This window comes from Ranitomeya variabilis, chromosome 5 (assembly GCF_051348905.1).
Source record: "Ranitomeya variabilis isolate aRanVar5 chromosome 5, aRanVar5.hap1, whole genome shotgun sequence".
In the NCBI taxonomy this organism is placed as follows: domain Eukaryota; kingdom Metazoa; phylum Chordata; class Amphibia; order Anura; family Dendrobatidae; genus Ranitomeya; species Ranitomeya variabilis.
The window spans coordinates 411,687,541-411,710,897 of record NC_135236.1 but is presented as its reverse complement, the minus strand read 5'-3'; the positions used below and the strand labels follow the sequence as shown (position 1 = coordinate 411,710,897).

At 46.7% G+C, this 23,357-nt stretch overlaps 2 protein-coding genes across 3 annotated transcripts in view; one reads left to right on the top strand and one right to left on the bottom strand.

Annotated features, from left to right (window-relative positions):
* Window positions 1-1,468, top strand: part of CCDC38 (coiled-coil domain containing 38) — a 141,635-nt gene extending 140,167 nt beyond the window's left edge. For both annotated transcript variants that reach the window (XM_077261071.1, XM_077261072.1), the window contains one exon: window positions 1,308-1,468. In XM_077261071.1, the coding sequence (XP_077117186.1) occupies window positions 1,308-1,427 (120 nt within the window). In that variant the 3' untranslated portion in view covers window positions 1,428-1,468. The remainder of the gene's footprint in view (window positions 1-1,307) is intronic.
* A 5,250-nt stretch (window positions 1,469-6,718) lies between these two features.
* SNRPF (small nuclear ribonucleoprotein polypeptide F) lies at window positions 6,719-19,945 on the bottom strand. The gene is made up of 4 exons (XM_077265161.1): window positions 19,808-19,945; window positions 16,758-16,883; window positions 9,749-9,813; window positions 6,719-6,891 (listed from the first exon to the last, which is right to left on the bottom strand). The coding sequence occupies exons 1-4, from the start codon at window positions 19,808-19,810 to the stop codon at window positions 6,825-6,827; spliced, it is 261 nt and encodes an 86-aa protein (XP_077121276.1). The 5' UTR covers window positions 19,811-19,945; the 3' UTR covers window positions 6,719-6,824.
* Window positions 19,946-23,357: the final 3,412 nt, after the last annotated feature.

Below are 23,357 nucleotides of genomic sequence, written 5' to 3'. Positions count from 1 at the left end.
TGGGGCCCCTGTGCTCTGCCTGGGACCACTGTGCTCTGCCTGGGGCCCCATATGCTGCCTGGGGCCACTGTGCTCTGCCTGGGGCCCCATAAGCTGCCTGGGGCCCCTGTGCTCTGCCTGGGGCCACTGTGCTCTGCCTGGGGCCCCATATGCTGCCTGGGGCCCCTGTGCTCTGCCTGGGGCCACTGTGCTCTGCCTGGGGCCCCATGTTCTGCCTGGGGCCCCTGTGCTCTGCCTGGGGCCCCATATGCTGCCTGGGGCCCCATGTTCTGCCTGGGGCCCCTGTGCTCTGCCTGGGGCCCCTGTGCTCTGCCTGGGACCACTGTGCTCTGCCTGGGGCCCCATATGCTGCCTGGGGCCCCTGTGCTCTGCCTGGGGCCACTGTGCTCTGCCTGGGGCCACTGTGCTCTGCCTGGGTGTAGGACACTGGTGACGTCACTTATCTCCGGACATTAGCTCCGGACAAAGCCACGGAAGTTGGCACAAATTGCAGGAAGTAGTATTCTAGGCAATTATATATTAGATAGGCACTTGTCCACAATAAGGAGGATTCCTTTTCTGTAAGTATCCATTGCGATGTACCATTTGTGAGAAATCTAGAAGTCCTGTGCAAATTAGACTGGACATGCATAGTTTGTGTGGCTGCTACTTCCAGTCTGATCTGCATATGGTGTCTACTGAACATTTCCCATGGCTGACATATAGATGTCTAGAAAAATAGGTATAATAGGATACCCCCCTCCCATCAGCGGCACACTGACCTGTAATCCCACGCATGTGCTATGCACGGGTGCGGTCACGCGAACACTGTCCACCCTCCTATGGGTAGTGTCTGCATTGAACTTCTGTGCAGGTGAGTCTCTACTACTGTGCAGTGACACGGTGCCTGTGCAGAAGTTCAATGCACGCACCACCCATAGCAGGGCAGATAGGGTCCGTGTGACCGCACCCATGAATAGCACATGTGCGGGATTACAGCGTCGAATAGGTCAGAGTGACGCTGATGGGGAGGGAAGTACCATTATAATGAAGTCAGGAGGCAGCTATTTCTTCCAGGCACCGCACTCCCTGAAGCATGGAAAAATTAGCATATAACATTATAAATTAATTGCTCAAGATCTAGACCGCAGCTATGAAGCATACAGGTAAGACTGGTTTAACCATTCTATTACCTGTATGCCCATAATAAATACCGTAGATCAAAATCGTCCAGTGGGTGACAGATTCCCTTTAAGAGTAAAACATACACAGCTGCAAAAAAAATGCAGGTAGGATTCCTTTAAATATGATGACATAATATTCCCTAGGTAAGAAGAAAACTTATGAAACGTTCTGAGCCTCCACCACAATCTAGAAGAAAGACGAAGATTGACCTTGAGAAGTTGGCAGCGCAGAAACAGGAAGATTATGAGTATTTCTTTACTTAAATATCATACATACCTTGTACTGTAATCCTCACTAAACACTGATGACCAACACCTCTGAATGTTTTTTATTTATGTAGTCCTTGTGGATACACCATACATTCCTTCTGGAAATACCCTATTAATGAGGTCATGTCACCACTCAACAACAGTGGTGTGGCTCTCCTGGAAATGTGTAGACAAATGGGAATTACTATGTTAATTTATTCATATGTTTCTAAGAGAAATTAAAAAAAAAAAAAAAACACACAGGAAAAGGAACATGCTCCAGAAGTTAATTTGTGGGCAATTGAAGAATTTGCAAAAGTAAAAATAAAGAGAACAGACATGTTGCTTTAAAGAAGCACCCCCAATAATTTTTTTCCATTAAATGTGAGTATGTGTGTATGGTGTATAGTATAAGTATTAACATACTCCCCTACTGCCACTCTGCTCCTCTTCAGATTGATGTCTGATATCTGCAGACTTCTCCGGGTCATGTTACGCTCTGTGTGACCCGGAAGTGACTCTTACAATGTAAGCCTATGGAGCGTCAGAACGAGGCCTCAAAGACCTGCATTGTAAAAGAGTCTGAGACGGGAGCGCGATGGCGCTGGAGTGGTGGTAGAGGAGTATATTAATTCACAAACATTACACACCATACACATTTAAAAAAAAGAATACTCAAAGACTGCTTCTTTACAACGCAAGATACAAAATAACGTCTTAAGGTAGGTGCACATACAGTCAGTAAACGTTGCGAGTTGGACGCTGCGTACTTCCGCAGCGTCCAGGTGTTACAGCATTGTGGATGGGATTTCAAGAAATCTCATGCCCACTATGTGTGCACCGACACCCGCGGAGACTGACATGCGGCCCGTTTTTCCAGACTACAGCATGTCTGTTTATCTTGCAGAGACGTGAGCCTCCGCAAGATAAATGTCAACTGTACAATGTATTGGACGCAGTGATTCTGCACGGTTCAGTGAACACATGCGGATTCACCTGCGTTCAATAGCCGGCAGCACTTTGGACACAGCAGACATGTGCTGCATCCAAAGCGCTGCCGATTACTGACCATGTGCACCTACCCTTAAGTTATGAACGTAGAAATTTTAGTTTTCTTTTCTGGCATGTGTTAATATAAAAAGTAAGTATCAATCAAGTCAATTTTAAAATAAAACACTCAGTGAGGAAAATAAGCATTTTATACACTACTGATTTTGCAAGCTTTCCAACCTACAAAGAATGGAGAGAGAGGTCTGTAATTTTTATTGTAGGTACACTTCACTGAAAGAATCCTTTAAGAAAAAAATCCAGACATCCCTTTAAGGGGTATTCCCATTGTCAAGATCCTATCCCAATATGTAGTACGTGTAATACCAAATACCTCCAATTAGAAATATAGTATAGTTCTTATGATTAGCTATAACGCTTACCCCATGTGCAGTGCATTGCAGTAGTTTAGGTATCCATGGTTATGACCACCAATATAGTGAGTTGTTAGTGGTTGTAACCATTGATCTCAGCTACTGCAATGCCCTGCATATGGGGTAAGTGGCACAGCAAATCAGAGAAACTATACTACATTTCTAATTGGAGGTATTTGCTAATACAACCCCTGGCAAAAATTATGGAATCACCGGCCTTGGAGGATGTTCATTCAGTTGTTTAATTTTGGAGAAAAAAAAGCAGATCACAGACATGGCACAGAACTAAAGTCATTTCAAATGGCAACTTTCTGGCTTTAAGAAACACTAAAAGAAATCAAGAACAAAAAATGTGGTAGTCAGTAATGGTTACCTTATTTAACCAAGCATATGGAAAAATTATGGAATCACTCAATTCTGAAGAAAAAAATTATGGAATCACCCTGTAAATTTTCATACCCAAAACTAACACCTGCATCAAATTAGATCTGCTCGTTAGTCTGCATCTAAAAAGGAGTGATCACACCTTGGAGAGCTGTTGCACCAAGTGGACTGATATGAATCATGGCTCCAACACAAGAAATGTCAATTTAAACAAAGAAGAGGATTATCAAACTCTTAAAAGAGGGTAAATCATCACGCAATGTTGCAAAAGATGTTGGTTGTTCACAGTCAGCTGTGTCTAAAATCTGGACCAAATACAAACAACATGGGAAGGTTGTTAAAGGCAAACATACTGATAGACCAAGGAAGACATCAAAGCGTCAAGACCGGAAACTTAAAGCAATGTGTCTCCAAAACAGGAAATGCACAACAAAACAAATGAGGAACGAATGAGTGGAAACTGGAGTCAACGTCTGTGACTGAACTGTAAGTAACGGCCTAAAGGAAATGGGATTTACATACAGAAAAGCTAAATGAAAGCCATCATTAACACCTAAACAGAAAAAACAAGGTTACAATGGGCTAAGGAAAAGCAATCGTGGACTGTGGATAACTGGGTGAAGGTCATATTCAGTGATGAATCGCGAATCTGCACTGGGCAAGGTGATCATGCTGGAACTTTTGTTTGGTGCCGTTCCAATGCGATTTATAAAGATGACTGCCTGAAGAGAACATGCACATTTCCATAGTCATTGATGAAATGGGGCTGCATGTCAGGTAAAGGCACGGGGGAGATGGCTGTCATTACATCTTCAATAAGTGCACAAGTTTATGTTGATATTTTGGACACTTTTCTTATCCCATCAATTGAAAGGATGTTTGGGGATGATGAAATCATGTTTCAAGATGATAACGCATCCTGCCATAGAGCAACAACTGTGAAAACATTCCTTGAAAAAAAGACACATATGGTCAATGTCATGGCCTGCAAATAGTCCGGATCTCAATCCAATTAAAAATCTTTGGTGGATGTTGAAGAAAATGGTCCATGACAAGGCTCCAACCTGCAAAGCTGATCTGACAACAGCAATCAGAGAAAGTTGGAGCCAGATTGATGAAGAGTACTGTTTGACATTCATTATGTCCATGCCTCAGAGACTGCAAGCTGTTATAAAAGCCAGAGGTTGTGCAACAAAAAAATACTAGTGATGTTTTGGAGTGTTTTTTTGTTTGTTTTTCATGATTCCATAATTTTTTTCCTCAGAATTTAGTGATTCCATAATTTTTTCCATATGCTTGGTTAAAAAAAAGTAATCATTACTACCACATTTTTTGTTCTTGATTTCTTTTAGTGTTTGTTAAAGCCAGAAAATTGCCATTTGAAATTACTTTAGTTTTGTGCCATGTCTGTGATATGCTTTTTTTTCTACAAAATTAAACAACTGAATGAACATCCTCCAAGGCCGGTGATTCCATGATTTTTGCCAGGGGTTGTATTATTACACTTACTACATATTGGGATAGGATCTTGGCGATGGCAATAGTCCTTTAAGAGCACCCTAAAATAAGAACTGTTATATAATCTATTGGTTTTGGAGATCAAAAACTTCAATACTATTGCCCATTAATATCCTATCTGAGCTGCATGCTTTTATGATTGGAGTCTGCTATTTTATCCATATTCCTAAGCCCCACAGTTAAAATGTTTAGTGACAATGTTGGCACATTTCATGGCATCTCCATAAATAATGCTGAAGATTGATAAATGATGTGCAGCATCCACGAGATGATATACTAATATGTTTTCTTATACCATGGAAAAACCATATACAGGTGCTTGTCACAAAATTAGAATATCAAAAAGCTAATTCATTTCAGTTCAATACAAAAAGTGAATCTCATTATATAGAGTCATTACAAACAGTGATGTATTTCACGTGTTTATTCCTGTTTATGTTGATGATTATGGCTTACAGCCAATGAAAACCCAAAAGTCATTATCTCAGTAAATTAGAATAATTAACAAAAAACACCTGCAAAACAGGGCTGTGGAGTCTGAATCATGGAGCTGGAGCCCATTTTGGTGGAGTCGGAGGTTTGGCTTACTGACTCCACAGCCCTGCTGCAAAGGCTTCCTAAGTGCTTAAACAGGTCCCCTTGTTTCAGTAACCTCTACAATCATGGGGAAGACTGCTGACTTGACAGATGTCCAGAAGGCAGTCATTGACACAATCCACAAGGAGGGTAAGCCACAAAAAGGTCATTGCTAAAGAAGCTGGCTGTTCACAAAATGCTGCATCCAAGCATATTACTGGAAAGTTGAGTGGAAGGAAAAAGTGTGGTAGAAAAAGGTGCACAAGCAACGGGAAAAACCCATAGCCTTGAAAGGATTAAGAAAAGGCCATTCAAAAATTTGGGGGAGATTCACAAGGAGTGGACTGCTGCTGGAGTCATTGCTTCAAGAGCCACCACACAGACGTATCCAGGACATGGGCTACAAATGTCGCATTCCTTAAGTCAAGCCACTCATGACCAATAGACAATGCCAGAAGTGTCTTACCTGGGCCAAGGAGAAAAAGAACTGGCCTGTTGCTCAGTGGTCCAAGGTGAGGTTTTCAGATGAAAGTAAATTTTGTATTTCATTTGGAAATCAAGGTCCCAGAGTCTGGAGGAACAGTGGAGAGGCACACAGTCCAAGATGCTTGAGGCGTGAAGTTTCCACAATCAGTGGTGGTTTGGGGAGCCATGTCATCTGCTGGTGTAGGTCCACTGTGTTTTATCAAGACCAAAGTCAGCGCAGCCGTCTACCAGGAAATTTTAGAGCACTTCATGCTTCCCTCTGGTGACAAGCTTTTTGGAGATGGAAATTTCATTCTCCAGCAGGACTTGGCACCTGTCCACACTGCGAAAAGTACCAATACCTGGTTTAAAAACAACAGTATCACTGTGCTTGATTAGCCAGCAAATTCACCTAACCTTAACCCCATAGGAAATCTATAGGGTATTGTCAAGAGGAAGATGAGAGACACCAGACCCAACAATGCAAACGAGTTGAAGGGTGCTATCAAAGCAACCTGGGCTTCCATAACACCTCAGCAGTGCCAGAGGCTGATCGCCTCCATGCCATGCAGCATTGATGCAAAAGGATCCTTGAACAAGTATTGAGTGCATTTACTGAACATACATTTCAGTAGGACAACATTTTGGATTTTAAAATCATTTTTCAAGCTGGTATTATAAACTATTCTAATTTACTGAGATAATGACTTTTGTGTTTTCATTGGCTGTAAGCCATAATCATCAACATTAACAGAAATAAACACTTGAAAAAGATCACTGTTTGTAATGACTATATAGGAGTTTCACTTTTTGTATTGAAGAACTTAAAATAAATTAACTTTTTGATGACATTCTAATTTTGTGAGAAGCACCTGCATGTGTTGTGATCAGTCCACAGTCGGGGTGGGAACCTAGAGAGCTCATGTAATGATCGATAAAGAATGAGAAATATTACAACTGTTTTTATTGTTAACAGAAAACACAGAACATGTCCAGCAACAAACTCAAAAAGTGAATATAAATGTACAAAAATAATTTGGAAGTCTGTTCATTCTCTCATCTCGCCGTCTTCCTCCTCCTCTTCTACACCACGTATATACAGCACATTGTTACATCTGCACAGAAAGAAAGAAGGTTAAAAATGCTAATTATTCTCTGCCAGTAAAATCGACAAGGACTAGATTAATAGTATTTACAGTAGCACAATTTATGACCAGAGTACATTACTTTACGAACCTGTACAAGTTAAAATATATTAATCATTTTAAAATGTTAGTGCAGATTTACTATGCTAAAATGTACCAAGTTGATCAGGGGCCCATGGCGTGTAGTCTGAGTGAACACCACCTGGTAGTGTTGGTGCAGTGATGTGCTCTAGGTCACATGCCAACCCAGGCCCCACTACTAAGCCAGATCACACAGGAGATACATACGGGCACCCGGGGAAGGTAGCTGCACAATGGTGAATAGACCACAGTAATAAATTAGGCTAGACACAGAGGATTAGGTGACCCAGCACAGAACTGACTTAGTGGTGGGTGTCAGGTTCACTTAAAGTGAACCTGATAGCTGATATTTAACCCCATCACCTTCATGACCAGGCCAAATTTTACAATTCTGACCACTGTCACTTTATGTGGTAATAACTCTGGAATTCTTCAATGGATCCCCACTGATTCGGAGATTGTCTTCTCGTGACATATTTGATGTTAGTGGTAAATTTAGGTTGATATTTTTTGCGTTTGTCAATATCAATGTGTGCCCACACATTTGTATGTTTACACAAATATACCAATTAGTGGGTATGTTGTTTTAATTATTTCGTGATTTTTTTTTACTTTTTTTTTTTTACTTAGTCACTCTATGGGACTTTAACTTTCATTACTCTGATCTCTGGTATAATGCATGGCAATGCAACAGAATTGCCATGCATTGTGCATGTCAGCATTACACTTCCAGAAGCCTTAGACGATGCTTCAGGCATGGTCTAAGCAGGCCACTGTCGCTGGCAGACCTTCAGGATGACATGACGACATTGGGCCCCTCGCGATGACGTTGTGGGGCACTGAACCCTCCCTCTCCCAGCCTCCTAAATATTACAAATCGATTGCGGCATTGAGGGGGTTGAACAGCCGAGGGCAGTGGCAGCTGGGTCTCACCTACAACGTAAGGGTGGGAGCCCCTATCCAGCAATGTACAGGTACATCAAATGCCGTGAAGGGGTTGAACAGGACTCGCTCTGCCGAAAACCATGGTAGCCTGTGTGTACTGATTTACAGGTCTCTGCCTACATGTGCACATTGGGAAAGACCTGTCAATCTAGGGCAGCGGGTGGAGAGAAGCCACCGGGGACCCGCTAGTCTCTCCTGTGGCTTGGTCCCTGGCAGCTTCTATAGCATGTTCTTATCTGAAATGACAGCGTTTCAGAGACAAGCATACATGGCTGAGATCATACAGCCAGTGCCTGACACATGCTGACCATGAATTGCGCAGCATGTATCGGCTGTCAGGCTCCTTATCAGGTCCGTGTACGGCGGCATAATACGACTGTTTACACAGGCAGACCAGTGCAAACAATGCACACTGAGCAATATTAGATCACTCACTGTGCACAGCCTGCCATGGTTCTCATTAGTGCGAGTCCTGTTTAAAGAGGACGATGCACCCCGAGAACAATGATGTTTACACTGCAGAAACAATAATTTACAAATGCTTGTTCAAGAGGTGATCGGCAGCCTGTTTACACAGTACGACAATCTTGAAACTAGCTTAAAAAAAAAACAAACAACACTCGTTCACAATTATTTTACAGTGTAAATGCCAATGAAGCTGTACAGTGAGCACAGGACCCACTAAAGGACGTTGGACACTAAACAAGTCTGCTTCGAGAGTTTGGTCCGACATGTACACCAGTCTCCCGCTGGGGGTTATTCGATAGGGCTATGTCAGTGCTCTCCCTGTTCCTCCTCACTCAAGGGAGCAGATATCGATCCTGCAGCTGTGTTGAAGCCCTTCTATGGGATTTTACAGCTCTTCTGTAATGGCCCATGTTCTGGTATCTGCTCCATTCTCGCGAGACTGTGCTGGGAGACACGACAAACCTTTTTGTCACAGCACGTATGGATGTACAATCCAGGAGGAGCTGGACTACATGTGCAATGGGCTGCAGGTACCATCTCATGCTACCAGTAGTGACAAGGACACCAGTAAAATGAAAACTGGAGATCAGGAAGGATAAGGTAATTGGGACCATCACCAGCAAAACCATTGCCTTCTTACAGGGTTATCTAGTGTTGCTTATCCAGTGCACCTGTCATTTTCATTTACACCAAAACAGGTGAATTCATTCACAATCTCTTATGCTTCCTAACTGGACAGTTTGATATCCCTGCGGTTTCATTGGATTATGGTTATACAAGTGTTCCCTACATTTTTGATCAATAAACTTATGTGCATTATCGCTCCCTACCCATTGTCCAGTGGATATGAATAACCTAATGTATTTTACTGTGGTCCATTTGCTCAGAGATGTCTTTTTTTTTTGTTTTTTTTTTAAATCTCCTCTCAGTTTGGACTCAACTTCAATTAAGTGTTTTTTATAAGAACCTTTGGCCAGCCAAGTGTTCTATGCTGGTGATATAATATTCAGGTACACATTAGTGATGAGCGAGTTTACTCGTTGCTCAGGTTTTCCCGAGCATGGGTGATGAGTATTTGTTAGTGTTCGGAGATTAAGTTTTCATCACCTCAGCTGAATGATTTACAGCTATTAGCCAGGCTGAGTACATGTGGGGGTTGCCTGGTTGCTAGGGAATCCCCATCAAGCTGTCTAATAGCTGTAAATCATTCAGCTGTGGAAAGGAAAACAATCTCCGAACACTAACAAATACTCGGAGGTCACCCGAGCGTGCTGGGGAAAACCCGAGCAACGAGTACACTCGCTCATCATTAGTACACATACATGGCACTTACCTTATCAAAACTTCTCCAAGATGTCCAGACAATGCGCCATCAATATATTCCTCAGTGTTTGCAAGCTGCAACATAAATCACACTGTTATGGGTTTGCTCTACACCACCTCTGATTAGACGGTCTTTGCTGTAACATTCTCGCATAGCACTAGGAAGCCTTTACTAGCCTTCGCAAGGCAATACACTACAGAATTTGGATGTCCGATTAGGTTTCTGTTAATTATCTGCACCTTTTGTGATACACATGAGAAGGACAGATGCCAAATACCTAATCATGGCATAATATATACACACTGATATAGATAGATAGATAGATAGATAGATAGATACACATACACACAATAAGGTTTATTTTTTACTGTTACTGTTGGGAGCTGCAGTCATAAATCTTATACAGAACATATCTTTATCCCATTAATAAAATCCCAGACCAGGCCACAAGATCATAGCAGAGACTGGTCATTTTGTCCAAATTTTTTGGCCTCTTATTTTCACCCAAGATAATACCCTTTTCAAAACATCCTTAACAATACAGCATTCAGTAAGTGGCCTTCAGCAATCTTTATTGTATGGCCAAGTTAATACTTCATCAATAGTAATTCTGTAAATCACAATATATTGGTCAGCATGGTGGCCACTGATTGACTGCAGTGGTCACATGTCTATGTGACTGGACAAGAAGGTACAAAGGCTGGTAGGGGACCTAACCTGTACTAGAAGAAAAGGGCAATGGGCAAGAATGGGTAATGAGAGTACACATTTTTCTTTTAAGCATTTTGCACCAATGCTGGGGAAAAAAAAACACCGGATTACGTACCGGTAATGCTCTTTTATAGAGCCACGACAGCACCCACAGAGAGGGGATCCGCCCCTAGGAACAGGAAACCCTATGGAGAGATAAAAGGGGCGGTCCCCCTCGCTCCCACAGTTTGGGTTACAGAGATTGCGAGGAACCGCCCACCAGTATTAGTAGGCAATTATTATCATTTTATCTTAAACTACTAATATTTACAAGAACCAATCACCCTTAATAGTGCTCATATGCAAACTAATATATAAGGGAGGGAAGTGAAGGGGTGCTGTCGTGGCTCTATAAAAGAGCATTACCGGTACGTAATCCGGTGTTTTCTCTTCGCCACGACAGCACCCACTGAGAGACTTTCAGAGATAGTCATTTGGGGGGGATTATTGTGTTAAGAACTGATCTACCGAAACACAGGTCAGTGGAGGCAGATAAATCTAGTCTATAGTGACTATAGAAGGTAGTAGGAGACGACCAGGTTGCGGCCTTACATATGAGTTCTATCGGAACCTCTGCTCGCTCTGCCCAGGATGATGCTATCGCCCGGGTGGAATGTGCCTTTACAGTCTCAGGTGGATCTTCCCCTTTAGACGAATAGGCCAGGTATATCGCCTCCCGAATCCATCGGGATAATGTGCCTTTAGTAACACCAGCTCCTTTCCTTTGACCCTGGAAGGAAACAAAGAGAGCCCTGCTCTTCCTCCAGGGACTAGTCCTGTCTAGATAGGTTATCACAGCCCTTCTCACATCTAAAGTATGGTACTTTTCTTCTTCTTGATTTGTAGGGTTATTATAGAAGGTAGGAAGAAGAATTTCTTGAGATCTATGGAATTTAGTACACATTTTAGGCAAGTAGGAAGGGTCTGTTTTTAGGACAATCCTATCTGGCAATATTGACATGAATGGAGGATCTACTGATAGCGCCTGTATGTCACTTACCCTTCTTGCCGATACTAAGGCGACAAGAAGAGCAGTCTTGAGGGAGACATGTTTAATGTGAGCAGAATGTAGAGGCTCAAACGGGTGGTCTGTCAAGGCTTCAAGGACCAGATTAACATCCCAAGGAGGTGAGTGGGGAATTTGGACCGGTTCTGCTCTCTGGCAGGCTGAAATGAATCTGGATATCCACCTATCTCCCGCAACGTTGTGACTATACAAGGCCCCTAGTGCAGAAACTTGCACTTTTAAGGTATTAACCGAAAGGCCTAAGTCCCGTCCTTTCTGGAGAAATTCGAGAATGATAGAGACTGGAATTTCCTTTGACAGGGCTGAGGGATAGAGGCTTAAAAATTTTTTCCACACTTTTACATAGATCGATGTAGTGGATCTTTTCCTACTCAGCAGTAGGGTATCAATTACTCTATCAGAGAAGCCCCTTAGTTTTAATAGCTGCCTCTCAAATCCCAGGCTGTCAACCGCAGACCCTTCACATGAGGGTGGTTGAAGGGCCCCTGGAAAAGCAGATCTTGATTCTCTGGGAGAATCCATGGATCCGAGATGGACATGGCTCTGAGCAGAGAAAACCATGGTCTCTTTGGCCAGAACGGGGCAATTAAGATCACATTCGCTCTGTCCTCTCTTATCTTCCTGATTACTGTTGGAAGAAGAATCATCGGGGGAAAGGCATATGCTTTCTGAAATGTCCACGGAATCTGGAGGGCGTCGAGAACATCGGGGTTGTCGGTTCGGAACATTGAGGCGAATGTTTTTACTTGCCTGTTGTCTCTTGTAGCGAAGAGATCTATGTCGGGTACACCCCATTTTATAGTTATCATTTTGAATATCCGATGATTTAACACCCACTCCCCCTGATGGAGGGTATGACGACTGAGAAAGTCTGCTTTTGAGTTGTCTATCCCTCGGACATGTAGCGCTGATAAGGACAGAAGATGATTTTCGGCTATAGTCAAGATGTCTTCGGTTAAAGACATGAGAGTGCCTGATCTCGTTCCTCCTTGATGATTGACGTAAGCCACTGATGTCATATTGTCTGAGAGTACCCTGGTATGTGTTCCGTGTAGCTGTGGGAGGAATTTACATAGGGCATGATAGATGGCTTTTAGTTCTTTTTTATTAGACGAGTCGTCTAACTCCGTAACCGACCACCGCCCCTGGACAACCTGGTCCCTCAAATGTGCCCCCCAACCATGAGGGCTGGCATCCGTAAATATTATGTTTGAGGGTTTAACCTCCCAGGGAACCCCGATAACTAGATGGTCTGGTTGTAGCCACCAGGTTAGAGATTGGATTACGTCACTAGAAAGGGAAATTTTACCGTCTAATCGCCCTTGTAATTTTATCTCCTCATGTAAAATTGCATACTGTAAGCACCTCGAGTGGAACTGGGCCCATGGAACCGCTGGGATACATGACGTGAAGGAGCCAAGTAAGGACATACCTTCCCGAAGGGAAATTATAGGTTTATCTAGTATAGACTGAACTTTATTCCTCACCGTTATCTGTTTAGATTCTGGGAGAAAACATTTTTGACTTATAGAATCTAATATAATCCCCAAAAATACTTGCCGAGTCGTTGGGATCAGCCTAGATTTTTCCCAATTTATTATCCATCCTAAGTTCTGCAAGGATGAAATCATGTGACTTAACCTTTGCTGACATTGTTAGGGGGATTTTCCTACCACTAAAAGGTCGTCTAGGTATGGGATTATGAGGGTGTCTTTTAATCTTAGATATGACATGACCTCTGACATTAGTTTAGTGAATACCCTTGGAGCAATTGATAGTCCAAAGGGCATTGCCGTGTACTGAAAGTGCCGTATATATCCTTTTATCACAACCGCCACGCGGAGATATTGTTGATGTTTTTTAAAGATTGGGAGATGGTAATACGCATCTTTCAAGTCCAGAACCGTCATAAAGCAATGGGGAAACAGGAGTTTTATGGTGGATCGGATAGACTCCATTTTAAAGGTTTGATTTTCTAAGAAGGTGTTTAATTTCTTAAGGTTTATAATGGTTCTGAATGATCCATCCGGTTTTGGTATTAGAAATAAAGGGGAGTAAAACCCTTTGCCCTCCTGAAGAAGTGGAACTTCCACCAAAACCCCCTTGGACAGAAGACTCATTACTTCCTGCTCCAATGCCTCCTGTTGTGATTGAGATTTTAATGAAGTCAATAGAAATGAGTCCGGAGGGACTCGGGAAAATCTTAATTTTAAGCCGGAGGTGACAAGATCATTTGCCCAACTATTTGATGTTATCAGCCGCCATTTATCTGAGAAGGAGGATAATCTACCTCCCACAGGTAGATCCGCTCTAACGGGGTTTGTCCTCAGGTTTGAAAGGGCGCTTCCCAAAGAATGCACCCCTTTGTTTGGTGTCTCTAGAGGCCCAGCGGTCTTGGTTTTTAAAATCTTTCCTTCTATTAAACACGGGCTTCCGGAATGCTCTCCTATAGGATGGAAGGTAATTAACGTTAGGGAAGCCCTTCTTCCTCTCTCCCGCTTTAGTTAAGATCTCGTCTAGTTTAGTACCAAACAGGTACTCACCCTGACATGGGAGGCCACACAATTTAGATTTTGTTTGGGGATCACCCTTCCATCCTTTAAGCCACAGGGCTCTGCGTGCTGCATTCGTGAGTCCTGCTGACTTAGCCGCCAAGCGTATAGAGTCAGCAGATGAGTCCGCCAGGAAGGCTGTAGCCCCTCTGATCAGGGGTATAGAGGACATTAATTTGTCTCTAGAGAGACTGCTTTTTAGTCCCTCCTCCAAATCATTTAGCCAGACTAGCATGGACCTAGCGGTGCATGTAGCCGATATTGCCGGCCTAAAGGCTCCCGTACATGACTCCCAGGCTCTTTTTAAAAGAGAGTCGGTTTTACGGTCCAGTGGGTCCTGCAATGAGCCCGAATCCTCCACGGGCAGTGAGGATTTTTTGGATGTGGATGCCACTGCTGCATCCACCTTCGGGCTTTTGACCATAATGAGAACTCTTCATCATTGAAGGGATAACGTCTTTTTGAGGTTGGTGGTAAACCCCTTTGCCCCTGGCTTTCCCACTCTTTCTTGATTAGATCTTTTACCGCTGCTATTACAGGAAAGGAGGGCCTTCTCTTTTCCGACAGACCAGCAAACATTATATCCTGCTGCGTTTTAACAACCTTAGAATCTTCAATGCCCATGGTGTTGCAGACTGACTTTACCAGGTTATCAATGCTATCGGTGGGAAAGCACGTATCTTGATCCTCATCGGAGGAAACGTATTCACGGGAAATGTCAGAGTCTGCATTTTCTCTATCAGACGACTGGTCAGATATAGGGGAAACGTACCCCTTTTTCCCTTTAGTACGCGGCTCTTTGTCAGAACTATGTAAGGCTCGTAATTCTTCTCTAATCATGCCCCTAATGTCCTCTGATCTAACCGAGGCTTCTTCCCGTAAGGTAGAGTCAATACACGGTTTACAAAGCCTCTTTTTATGACTATCCGGAAGGGGCTGGAGACATAACGCACACTGTCTGTGTTTCGTTTTTTCAGTCCTTTTGGCCTAGGGTGTGAGGGAGAGGGAACAGTAATCAGCCTAAATAGGGTAGATATACACTCACCCAGTGAAGCTGTCTGTGAAGGTACCGGCTGATGAGGAGGAGACTGAGGCACAGGTTGAGGAATAGCACGATCCGACTTGCTCTTCCTAGAAGATCCGCTCTGCTTAGAGCGGCTGGTGCTGGCATGGCTGCGTGGAGTGGATGCGGTGGCTTCTAAGGAAGACATCACAGCGTCCTGCGCAGAATCCATAGTGGACGCCGGAGCGACATCGCCGGCGTCCTTTCATATGGGGGCCGCCATCTTCTTCCGGTTGTACCCGGAAGCGCTAGTCACTTCCGGGTCGCGGCCATATTGTATGCGCCTGCGCTGCCGCCGGTGTCAGCGCAGGCGCTGTCCTCCTCCTCCATCACCCCGGAAGTTTACCTGTACTTCCGGGGGAATACACTGGGGCTCCATGCTGTGTATGCGTCCGCCGAGGACGGCGCGACGCTGACCGCACTACAGCGCTGCTCCCGCAGACGAATCCGGCTGGTCTCCCGAGAACCAGCAACCACCCGTCCTGGCCTCACGACGTCTGCCAGCAGAGGGGGGAAACTGAGCCAGGACCCCCGACGCTGCTTCCAGCCCTGGAGCCCTTGCCGTCCTCTAAGGTAAACCGCGCAAGCGGCATCCAGGCTGGGTATCCTCTTCTCTCCATGGATTCCCGTAGGAACAGGAAACCAAACTGTGGGAGCGAGGGGGACCGCCCCTTTTATCTCTCCATAGGGTTTCCTGTTCCTAGGGGCGGATCCCCTCTCTCAGTGGGTGCTGTCGTGGCGAAGAGAAAAATAAGTTGTGGACAAACCCCTTAAAGGGAACCTTTCAGCAGTTTACGCCGATATTAGATACAGCCACTGCCTTTCAAGGCTTATCTACAGCATTCTATAATAATACAAGAAGAAGGGAGGCACCGGACCCGGACATGCGACACCCATCGGACCGGACCACACCAGACCGCCCCCCCCCCCCCCCCGGGTGAGTATAATAAAACTTATTTTCCTTATCTTTCAGGTCGGACCAGGGGCATATCTACAGCATTATGGAATGCTCTATATCAGCCATGAAAGGCGGTGGTCATATCTTCTATCGGCCAAAACTGCTGACAGGTTCCCTTTAAAGATTTTTTTTTTTTAACTGTTCCCCACACAGATATAGTCATGTTTGCACATTAGGATATATTTAGTTGCTAACATACTCTGTTGTACGTGAAAACCTGCCAAATGTCATAATCCCAAAGATATTTGCACAGGAATAATCATTTATGCAATTTCTTGATACATTAAAGTGGATCCCATATAACAAGTATAGGTTTCTAGATAGCCTTCTGAATCTCTCTACTCCTGACCCGGCGCTCTAACACTGTCTGCAGGGAACATTTGGTGAAAGCACCAGGAAAGCTCTTGGGAGTTTTTATGTTATGGGAACAACCCAAATCAGGTCACGCTAATAGAGTTTTCCAGGATATTACAAAATTTGACAAAGTAAATGACATAAAATAATAAAATAGTTACCTATAGACTTCCCCGTCATGTCTATCATTCGCAATCAGGCAAATGACGGACAGCAATGGATTCAGTGTAAGTAGTGGAGCTCTACTTTGTAACTTACTCTAAACCAGAGTGTTGGACATAAAATCTCAGAACCCCCCAGAGCCAGCATCGTACCTGCATGTTCATATATCCATCCACTGACACCAGGTAGCCCTTGTACTCCATCCCCCACTTCAGCTTCACCATTACAGGCTTACCAGTGAGTCCATTCAAAAAGGGTTTGGGGTTTAATGGCAAACTCTGAAAGAAGAGGAGAGAATTGACAACTATACAGGAAATAAGCTCCACGTGACATGTAATGCAATTGCCTTGTATGATTCAACCATAATTCCCAAGGAGGACACTCCCTTGGGGTAATATTTGACACAGAACTTTCCTTTATGCCCTATATCCAATTGCTCATGTTACCTGTAACTTAATAACAGACCTTTTCTCACCTTTGACTCTGCAAAAACTCTTAAAGCCACTCTTATTAATTTTCGCCTGGACTACTGTGACTCTACCGATTAGCCTTGCACTAACCGCACTTTCTCCACTCCAATCTGTCCTGAAAGCAGCAGCCAGGATCATATTCCTCTCCAACTGCTACACGGATGCCTTTGCCTTGTGCTAATCACTACACTGGCTGCCCATCCGCTACAGAGTCCAATATAAACTCATCGCTGCCACCCACAAAGCGCTCCACAGGTCTGCACAACCCTACCTCTCCTCGCCCATCTCCATCACCATACCCGTGCTCCGCATTCTGAAAATGATCTAAGAATAACATCCTCCATAATCTAAACATCACACCGTCATCAACAAGACTTCTCATGTGCTGCACCAGTTTTCTGGACAATCTGACTAATATCTAGCTCCCCCATTTATAAGCTTGCTTTAAAAATATCTCTCTTCAAACAGACTTGTCACCTCAACTCATTAAACTAACTCTCCCTTGGTCAGTTTCTACATTTTCTTTATAATCTGGTCCTTCCTACTCATCTGCCTCCACATCCCCCATGCACCCTCTGGCACTTGGTAACTGCACTTAGGCTGGGTTCACATTGCGTTAAACCCGTCTGTTAGATGGACTACGTTACACCGCAGCATAACGCGGTGTAACGTAGTCCGTTAACGCCGCCATCGAATTCAATGTCGGACGCATCGCTAGCGCCCGCCCACAATGAGCGTATGAAAGGGATGTGCCGTCATTGAGTGACGGACCCTGAGAAACGGGCTGCAGCGTTTCCGGGTCCGTCACCGCTAGCGCAGATAGAGCTAGCAGATGCTCTATCTGCGCTAGAATGTCGGCACTTGCGTTACAGCAGCCCGTTAACGTATGTGTTGAACGGGCTGCTGTTAGCGCAGTGTGAACCCAGCCTTACACAGATACCGGTTGGTGACCAGATCATGTAAAATGCCCTAGTTATTATGGCTGGACCACACATGGACCAGCACTTTCTACCTACTGCCTCCCTTCTTTCTCCTTATAAATTGAACGCTTGCGAGCAGGAACCTTACTTCTCCTCTAACTTGTGAACTTTGCTACTTCCTAATGTGTTTACTGTTTGTACATGTCCCCATTTAATTGTAAAATGCTGCAGAATATGATGGCACCATAGAAATAAAATGATCATTATTAATGCAATGGTGAGGATCCTCCTGCAGTGGTAAGTGACTGCTACACTGCACACTGGGACTAAGCCATCAATGTACTGCTCCTCTACCATCTCCTTCCACCAGTATGACTGGTACCGCACACTGGACCATCATGGTGTACTGCTCCTCTACCATCTCCTTCCACCAGCATGAATGGTACCGCACACTGGCCCATCAAGGTGTACTGCTCCTCTACCACCTCCTTCCACCAGCATGAATGGTACCGCACACTGGCCCATCAAGGTGTACTGCTCCTCTACCACCTCCTTCCACCAGCATGAATGGTACCGCACACTGGCCCATCAAGGTGTACTGCTCCTCTACCACCTCCTTCCACCAGCATGAATGGTACCGCACACTGGCCCATCAAGGTGTACTGCTCCTCTACCACCTCCTTCCACAAGTACCGCACACTGGACCATCATGGTGTACTGCTCCTCTACCACCTCCTTCCACCAGCATGAATGGTACCGCACACTGGCCCATCAAGGTGTACTGCTCCTCTACCACCTCCTTCCACCAGCATGAATGGTACCGCACACTGGCCCATCAAGGTGTACTGCTCCTCTACCACCTCCTTCCACAAGTACCGCACACTGGACCATCATGGTGCACTGCTCCTCTACCATCTCCTTCCACCAGCATGAATGGTACCGCACACTGGACCATCATGGTGTACTGCTCCTCTACCATCTCCTTCCACCAGCATGAATGGTACCGCACACTGGACCATCAAGGTGTACTGCTCCTCTACCACCTCCTTCCACAAGTACCGCACACTGGACCATCATGGTGCACTGCTCCTCTACCATCTCCTTCCACCAGCATGAGTGGTACCGCACACTGGACCATCATGGTGCACTGCTCCTCTACCATCTCCTTCCACCAGCATGAGTGGTACCGCACACTGGACCATCATGGTGTACTGCTCCTCTACCACCTCCATCCACCAGTACCGCACACCGGGACTCGCCCTCACTGTGTGCTCTCTGTATCCACCACCAATATGACTGGTACTCCCACCACTGTACTGCTCCTAGGTTTCCCCCCCACCAGCATGAATGGTGCCGCACACTGGACCATCAAGGTGTACTGCTCCTCTACCACCTCCTTCCACAAGTACCGCACACTGGACCATCATGGTGCACTGCTCCTCTACCATCTCCTTCCACCAGCATGAGTGGTACCGCACACTGGACCATCATGGTGCACTGCTCCTCTACCATCTCCTTCCACCAGCATGAGTGGTACCGCACACTGGACCATCATGGTGCACTGCTCCTCTACCACCTCCATCCACCAGTACCGCACACCGGGACTCGCCCTCACTGTGTGCTCTCTGTATCCACCACCAATATGACTGGTACTCCCACCACTGTACTGCTCCTAGGTTTCCCCCCCACCAGCATGAATGGTGCCGCACACAGACTAGGCCATCTGCGTACAATGCATGGTGGTGCCGCGCCGCCTCCGTCCCCAGCAGCACAGGCTTGTGCCCCCGGCCTCCGCTCGCTCCCGTCACTCACCATGATGCCGGTGCAGGCGCGCCGATCTCTAGATCAACCGCACGTGCAGCACAAAAAATTCCTCCTCGGAGCGCTCGATTGAACACACCGCCGGAGTTAGCAGGAAATGGCTGAGGGAAGAATAGACGGTAAGCGTGGATGTAGCCTCAGGAGCTGCGCCCTCTGCTGTTGGGAGGTTGAAAAGTGACACAATTCACACATCGCCCCCTGCTGATCGTAGCACAGTTGTGCAGCAGCAATGCGACTAGGGGAAGGCTGTCTCCGACATCACAGTGTTCATGAAACACAGCAGCAGCAGCAGACCCTCCCTCCGTATATGACCCGAATATTCCGTCATTACTATGTGTGGATGTGATATATATAAGCACAAGCCTTCACCCTCCTTTGTTTACATGAAACGTTTGGAAACATAATTTTTTTTGTTAGGACGTTATAAGGGGTCAATAGTTGACCAGCGATGGGGCATACATGACCGAAAATACCCAAAAGTGACACCATTATAAAATCTGCACCCCTCAAGGTATTCAAGATCACATTCAATAAGAATGTTTAACTTTTTTCACATAAAAAAATTACTTTTGACCCAAATTTTTTTACAAGGGTAGCAGAAAATGGACCACAGCATTTGTTGTGCAGCTTCTCCTGAGTACGCCGATACCCCATAAGTGGGGGAAATCCACTGGGCGCACGGCAGGGCAGGGCTCAGCAGGGAAGGAGCGCCATTTGACTTTTTTAACGCAAAGTTGACTGGATTGAGAGTGGGCGCCATGCACTGGCGTAGCTAGAGGTTTTGCCGCCCGGGGCTGTTCCCGAGTTTGGCGCCCCCCCCATTGCCGTCACTCGACGCAGGGCACCGCCCCCTCAGCGCTGTTTACCCATGAAATCCGGCGCCTGTGCTGTGTATCACTGTTTGGTGCAGGCGCAGAGAGCTCTGGCCGTCTGACGTCACAGCCAGGCTTGCAGACTGCGCCTGTGCGGCGAGTGCGGCCACCCACCTTGGTAATCCCAGCCCCGCAGTGTGTTATGCATTATGCAGAGTGCGGGGCTGGGATTCACAAGCAGGGCGGCCGCACAGGCGCAGTGTCCAGCATTATAATAATAATAATAATCTTTATTTTTATATAGCACTAACATATTACGCAGCGCTTTACAGTTTGCACACATTATCATCGCTGTCCCCGATGGGGCTCACAATCTAAATTCCCTATCAGTATGTCTTTGGAATGTGGGAGGAAACCGGAGTGCCCGGAGGAAACCCACGCAAACACGGAGAGAACATACAAACTCTTTGCAGATGTTGTCCAAAGTGGGATTAGAACCCAGGACTCCAGCGCTGCAAGGCTGCTGTGCTAACCACTGCGCCACCGTGCTTGCCCCAGTGTGTCCAGCAATCTGCCCCAGTGTTCAGCATTGCCCCAGTGTGTCCAGCAATCTGCCCCAGTGTCCATCATTGCCCCCAGTGTGTCCAGCAATCTGCCCCAGTGTCCAGCATTGCCCCCAGTGTGTCCAGCAATCTGCCCCAGTGTCCAGCATTGCCCCCAGTGTGTCCAGCAATCTGCCCCAGTGTCCAGCATTGCCCCCAGTGTGTCCAGCAATCTGCCCCAGTGTCCAGCATTGCCCCCAGTGTGTCCAGCAATCTGCCCCAGTGTCCAGCATTGCCCCCAGTGTGTCCAGCAATCTGCCCCAGTGTCCAGCATTACACCCAGTGTGTCCAGCAATCTGCCCCAGTGTTCAGCATTGCCCCAGTGTGTCCAGCAATCTGCCCCAGTGTTCAGCATTGCCCCAGTGTGTCCAGCAATCTGCCCCAGTGTCCATCATTGCCCCCAGTGTGTCCAGCAATCTGCCCCAGTGTCCAGCATTGCCCCCAGTGTGTCCAGCAATCTGCCCCAGTGTCCAGCATTGCCCCCAGTGTGTCCAGCAATCTGCCCCAGTGTCCAGCATTGCCCCCAGTGTGTCCAGCAATCTGCCCCAGTGTCCAGCATTGCCCCCAGTGTGTCCAGCAATCTGCCCCAGTGTCCAGCATTGCCCCCAGTGTGTCCAGCAATCTGCCCCAGTGTCCAGCATTACACCCAGTGTGTCCAGCAATCTGCCCCAGTGTTCAGCATTGCCCCAGTGTGTCCAGCAATCTGCCCCAGTGTTCAGCATTGCCCCAGTGTGTCCAGCAATCTGCCCCAGTGTCCATCATTGCCCCCAGTGTGTCCAGCAATCTGCCCCAGTGTCCAGCATTGCCCCCAGTGTGTCCAGCAATCTGCCCCAGTGTCCAGCATTACCCCCAGTGTGTCCAGCAATCTGCCCCAGTGTCCAGCATTGCCCCCAGTGTGTCCAGCAATCTGCCCCAGTGTCCAGCATTGCCCCCAGTGTGTCCAGCAATCTGCCCCAGTGTCCAGCATTGCCCCCAGTGTGTCCAGCAATCTGCCCCAGTGTCCAGCATTACACCCAGTGTGTCCAGCAATCTGCCCCAGTGTTCAGCATTGCCCCAGTGTGTCCAGCAATCTGCCCCAGTGTCTCCAGCATTGCCCCAGTGTCTCCAGCAATCTGCCCCAGTGTCCAGCATTGCCCCCAGTGTGTCCAGCAATCTGCCCCAGTGTCCAGCATTGCCCCCAGTGTGTCCAGCAATCTGCCCCAGTGTCCAGCATTACCCCCAGTGTGTCCAGCAATCTGCCCCAGTGTCCAGCATTGCCCCCAGTGTGTCCAGCAATCTGCCCCAGTGTCCAGCATTGCCCCCAGTGTGTCCAGCAATCTGCCCCAGTGTCCAGCATTACCCCCAGTGTGTCCAGCAATCTGCCCCAGTGTCCAGCATTGCCCCCAGTTTGTCCAGCAATCTGCCCCAGTGTCCAGCATTGCCCCCAGTGTGTCCAGCAATCTGCCCCAGTGTCCAGCATTACCCCCAGTGTGTCCAGCAATCTGCCCCAGTGTCCAGCATTGCCCCCAGTTTGTCCAGCAATCTGCCCCAGTGTCCAGCATTGCCCCCAGTGTGTCCAGCAATCTGCCCCACTGTCCAGCATTGCCCCCAGTGTGTCCAGCAATCTGCCCCAGTGTCCAGCATTGCCCCCAGTGTGTCCAGCAATCTGCCCCAGTGTCCAGCATTGCCCCCAGTGTGTCCAGCAATCTGCCCCAGTGTCCAGCATTGCCCCCAGTGTGTCCAGCAATCTGCCCCAGTGTCCAGCATTACTCCCAGTGTGTCCAGCAATCTGCCCCAGTGTCCAGCATTGCCCAAGTTTGTCCAGCAATCTGCCCCAGTGTCCAGTATTGCCCCCAGTGTGTCCAGCAATCTGCCCCAGTGTCCAGCATTGCCCCCAGTGTGTCCAGCAATCTGCCTCAGTGTCCAGCATTGCCCCCAGTGTGTCCAGCAATCTGCCCCAGTGTCCAGCATTGCCCCCAGTGTGTCCAGCATTGCCCCCAGTGTGTCCAGCAATCTGCCCCAGTGTCCAGCAATCTGCCCCAGTGTCCAGCATTGCCCCCAGTGTGTCCAGCAATCTGCCCAATGTCCAGCATTGCCCCCAGTGTGTCTAGCAATCTGCCCCAGTGTCCAGCATTGCCCCCAGTGTGT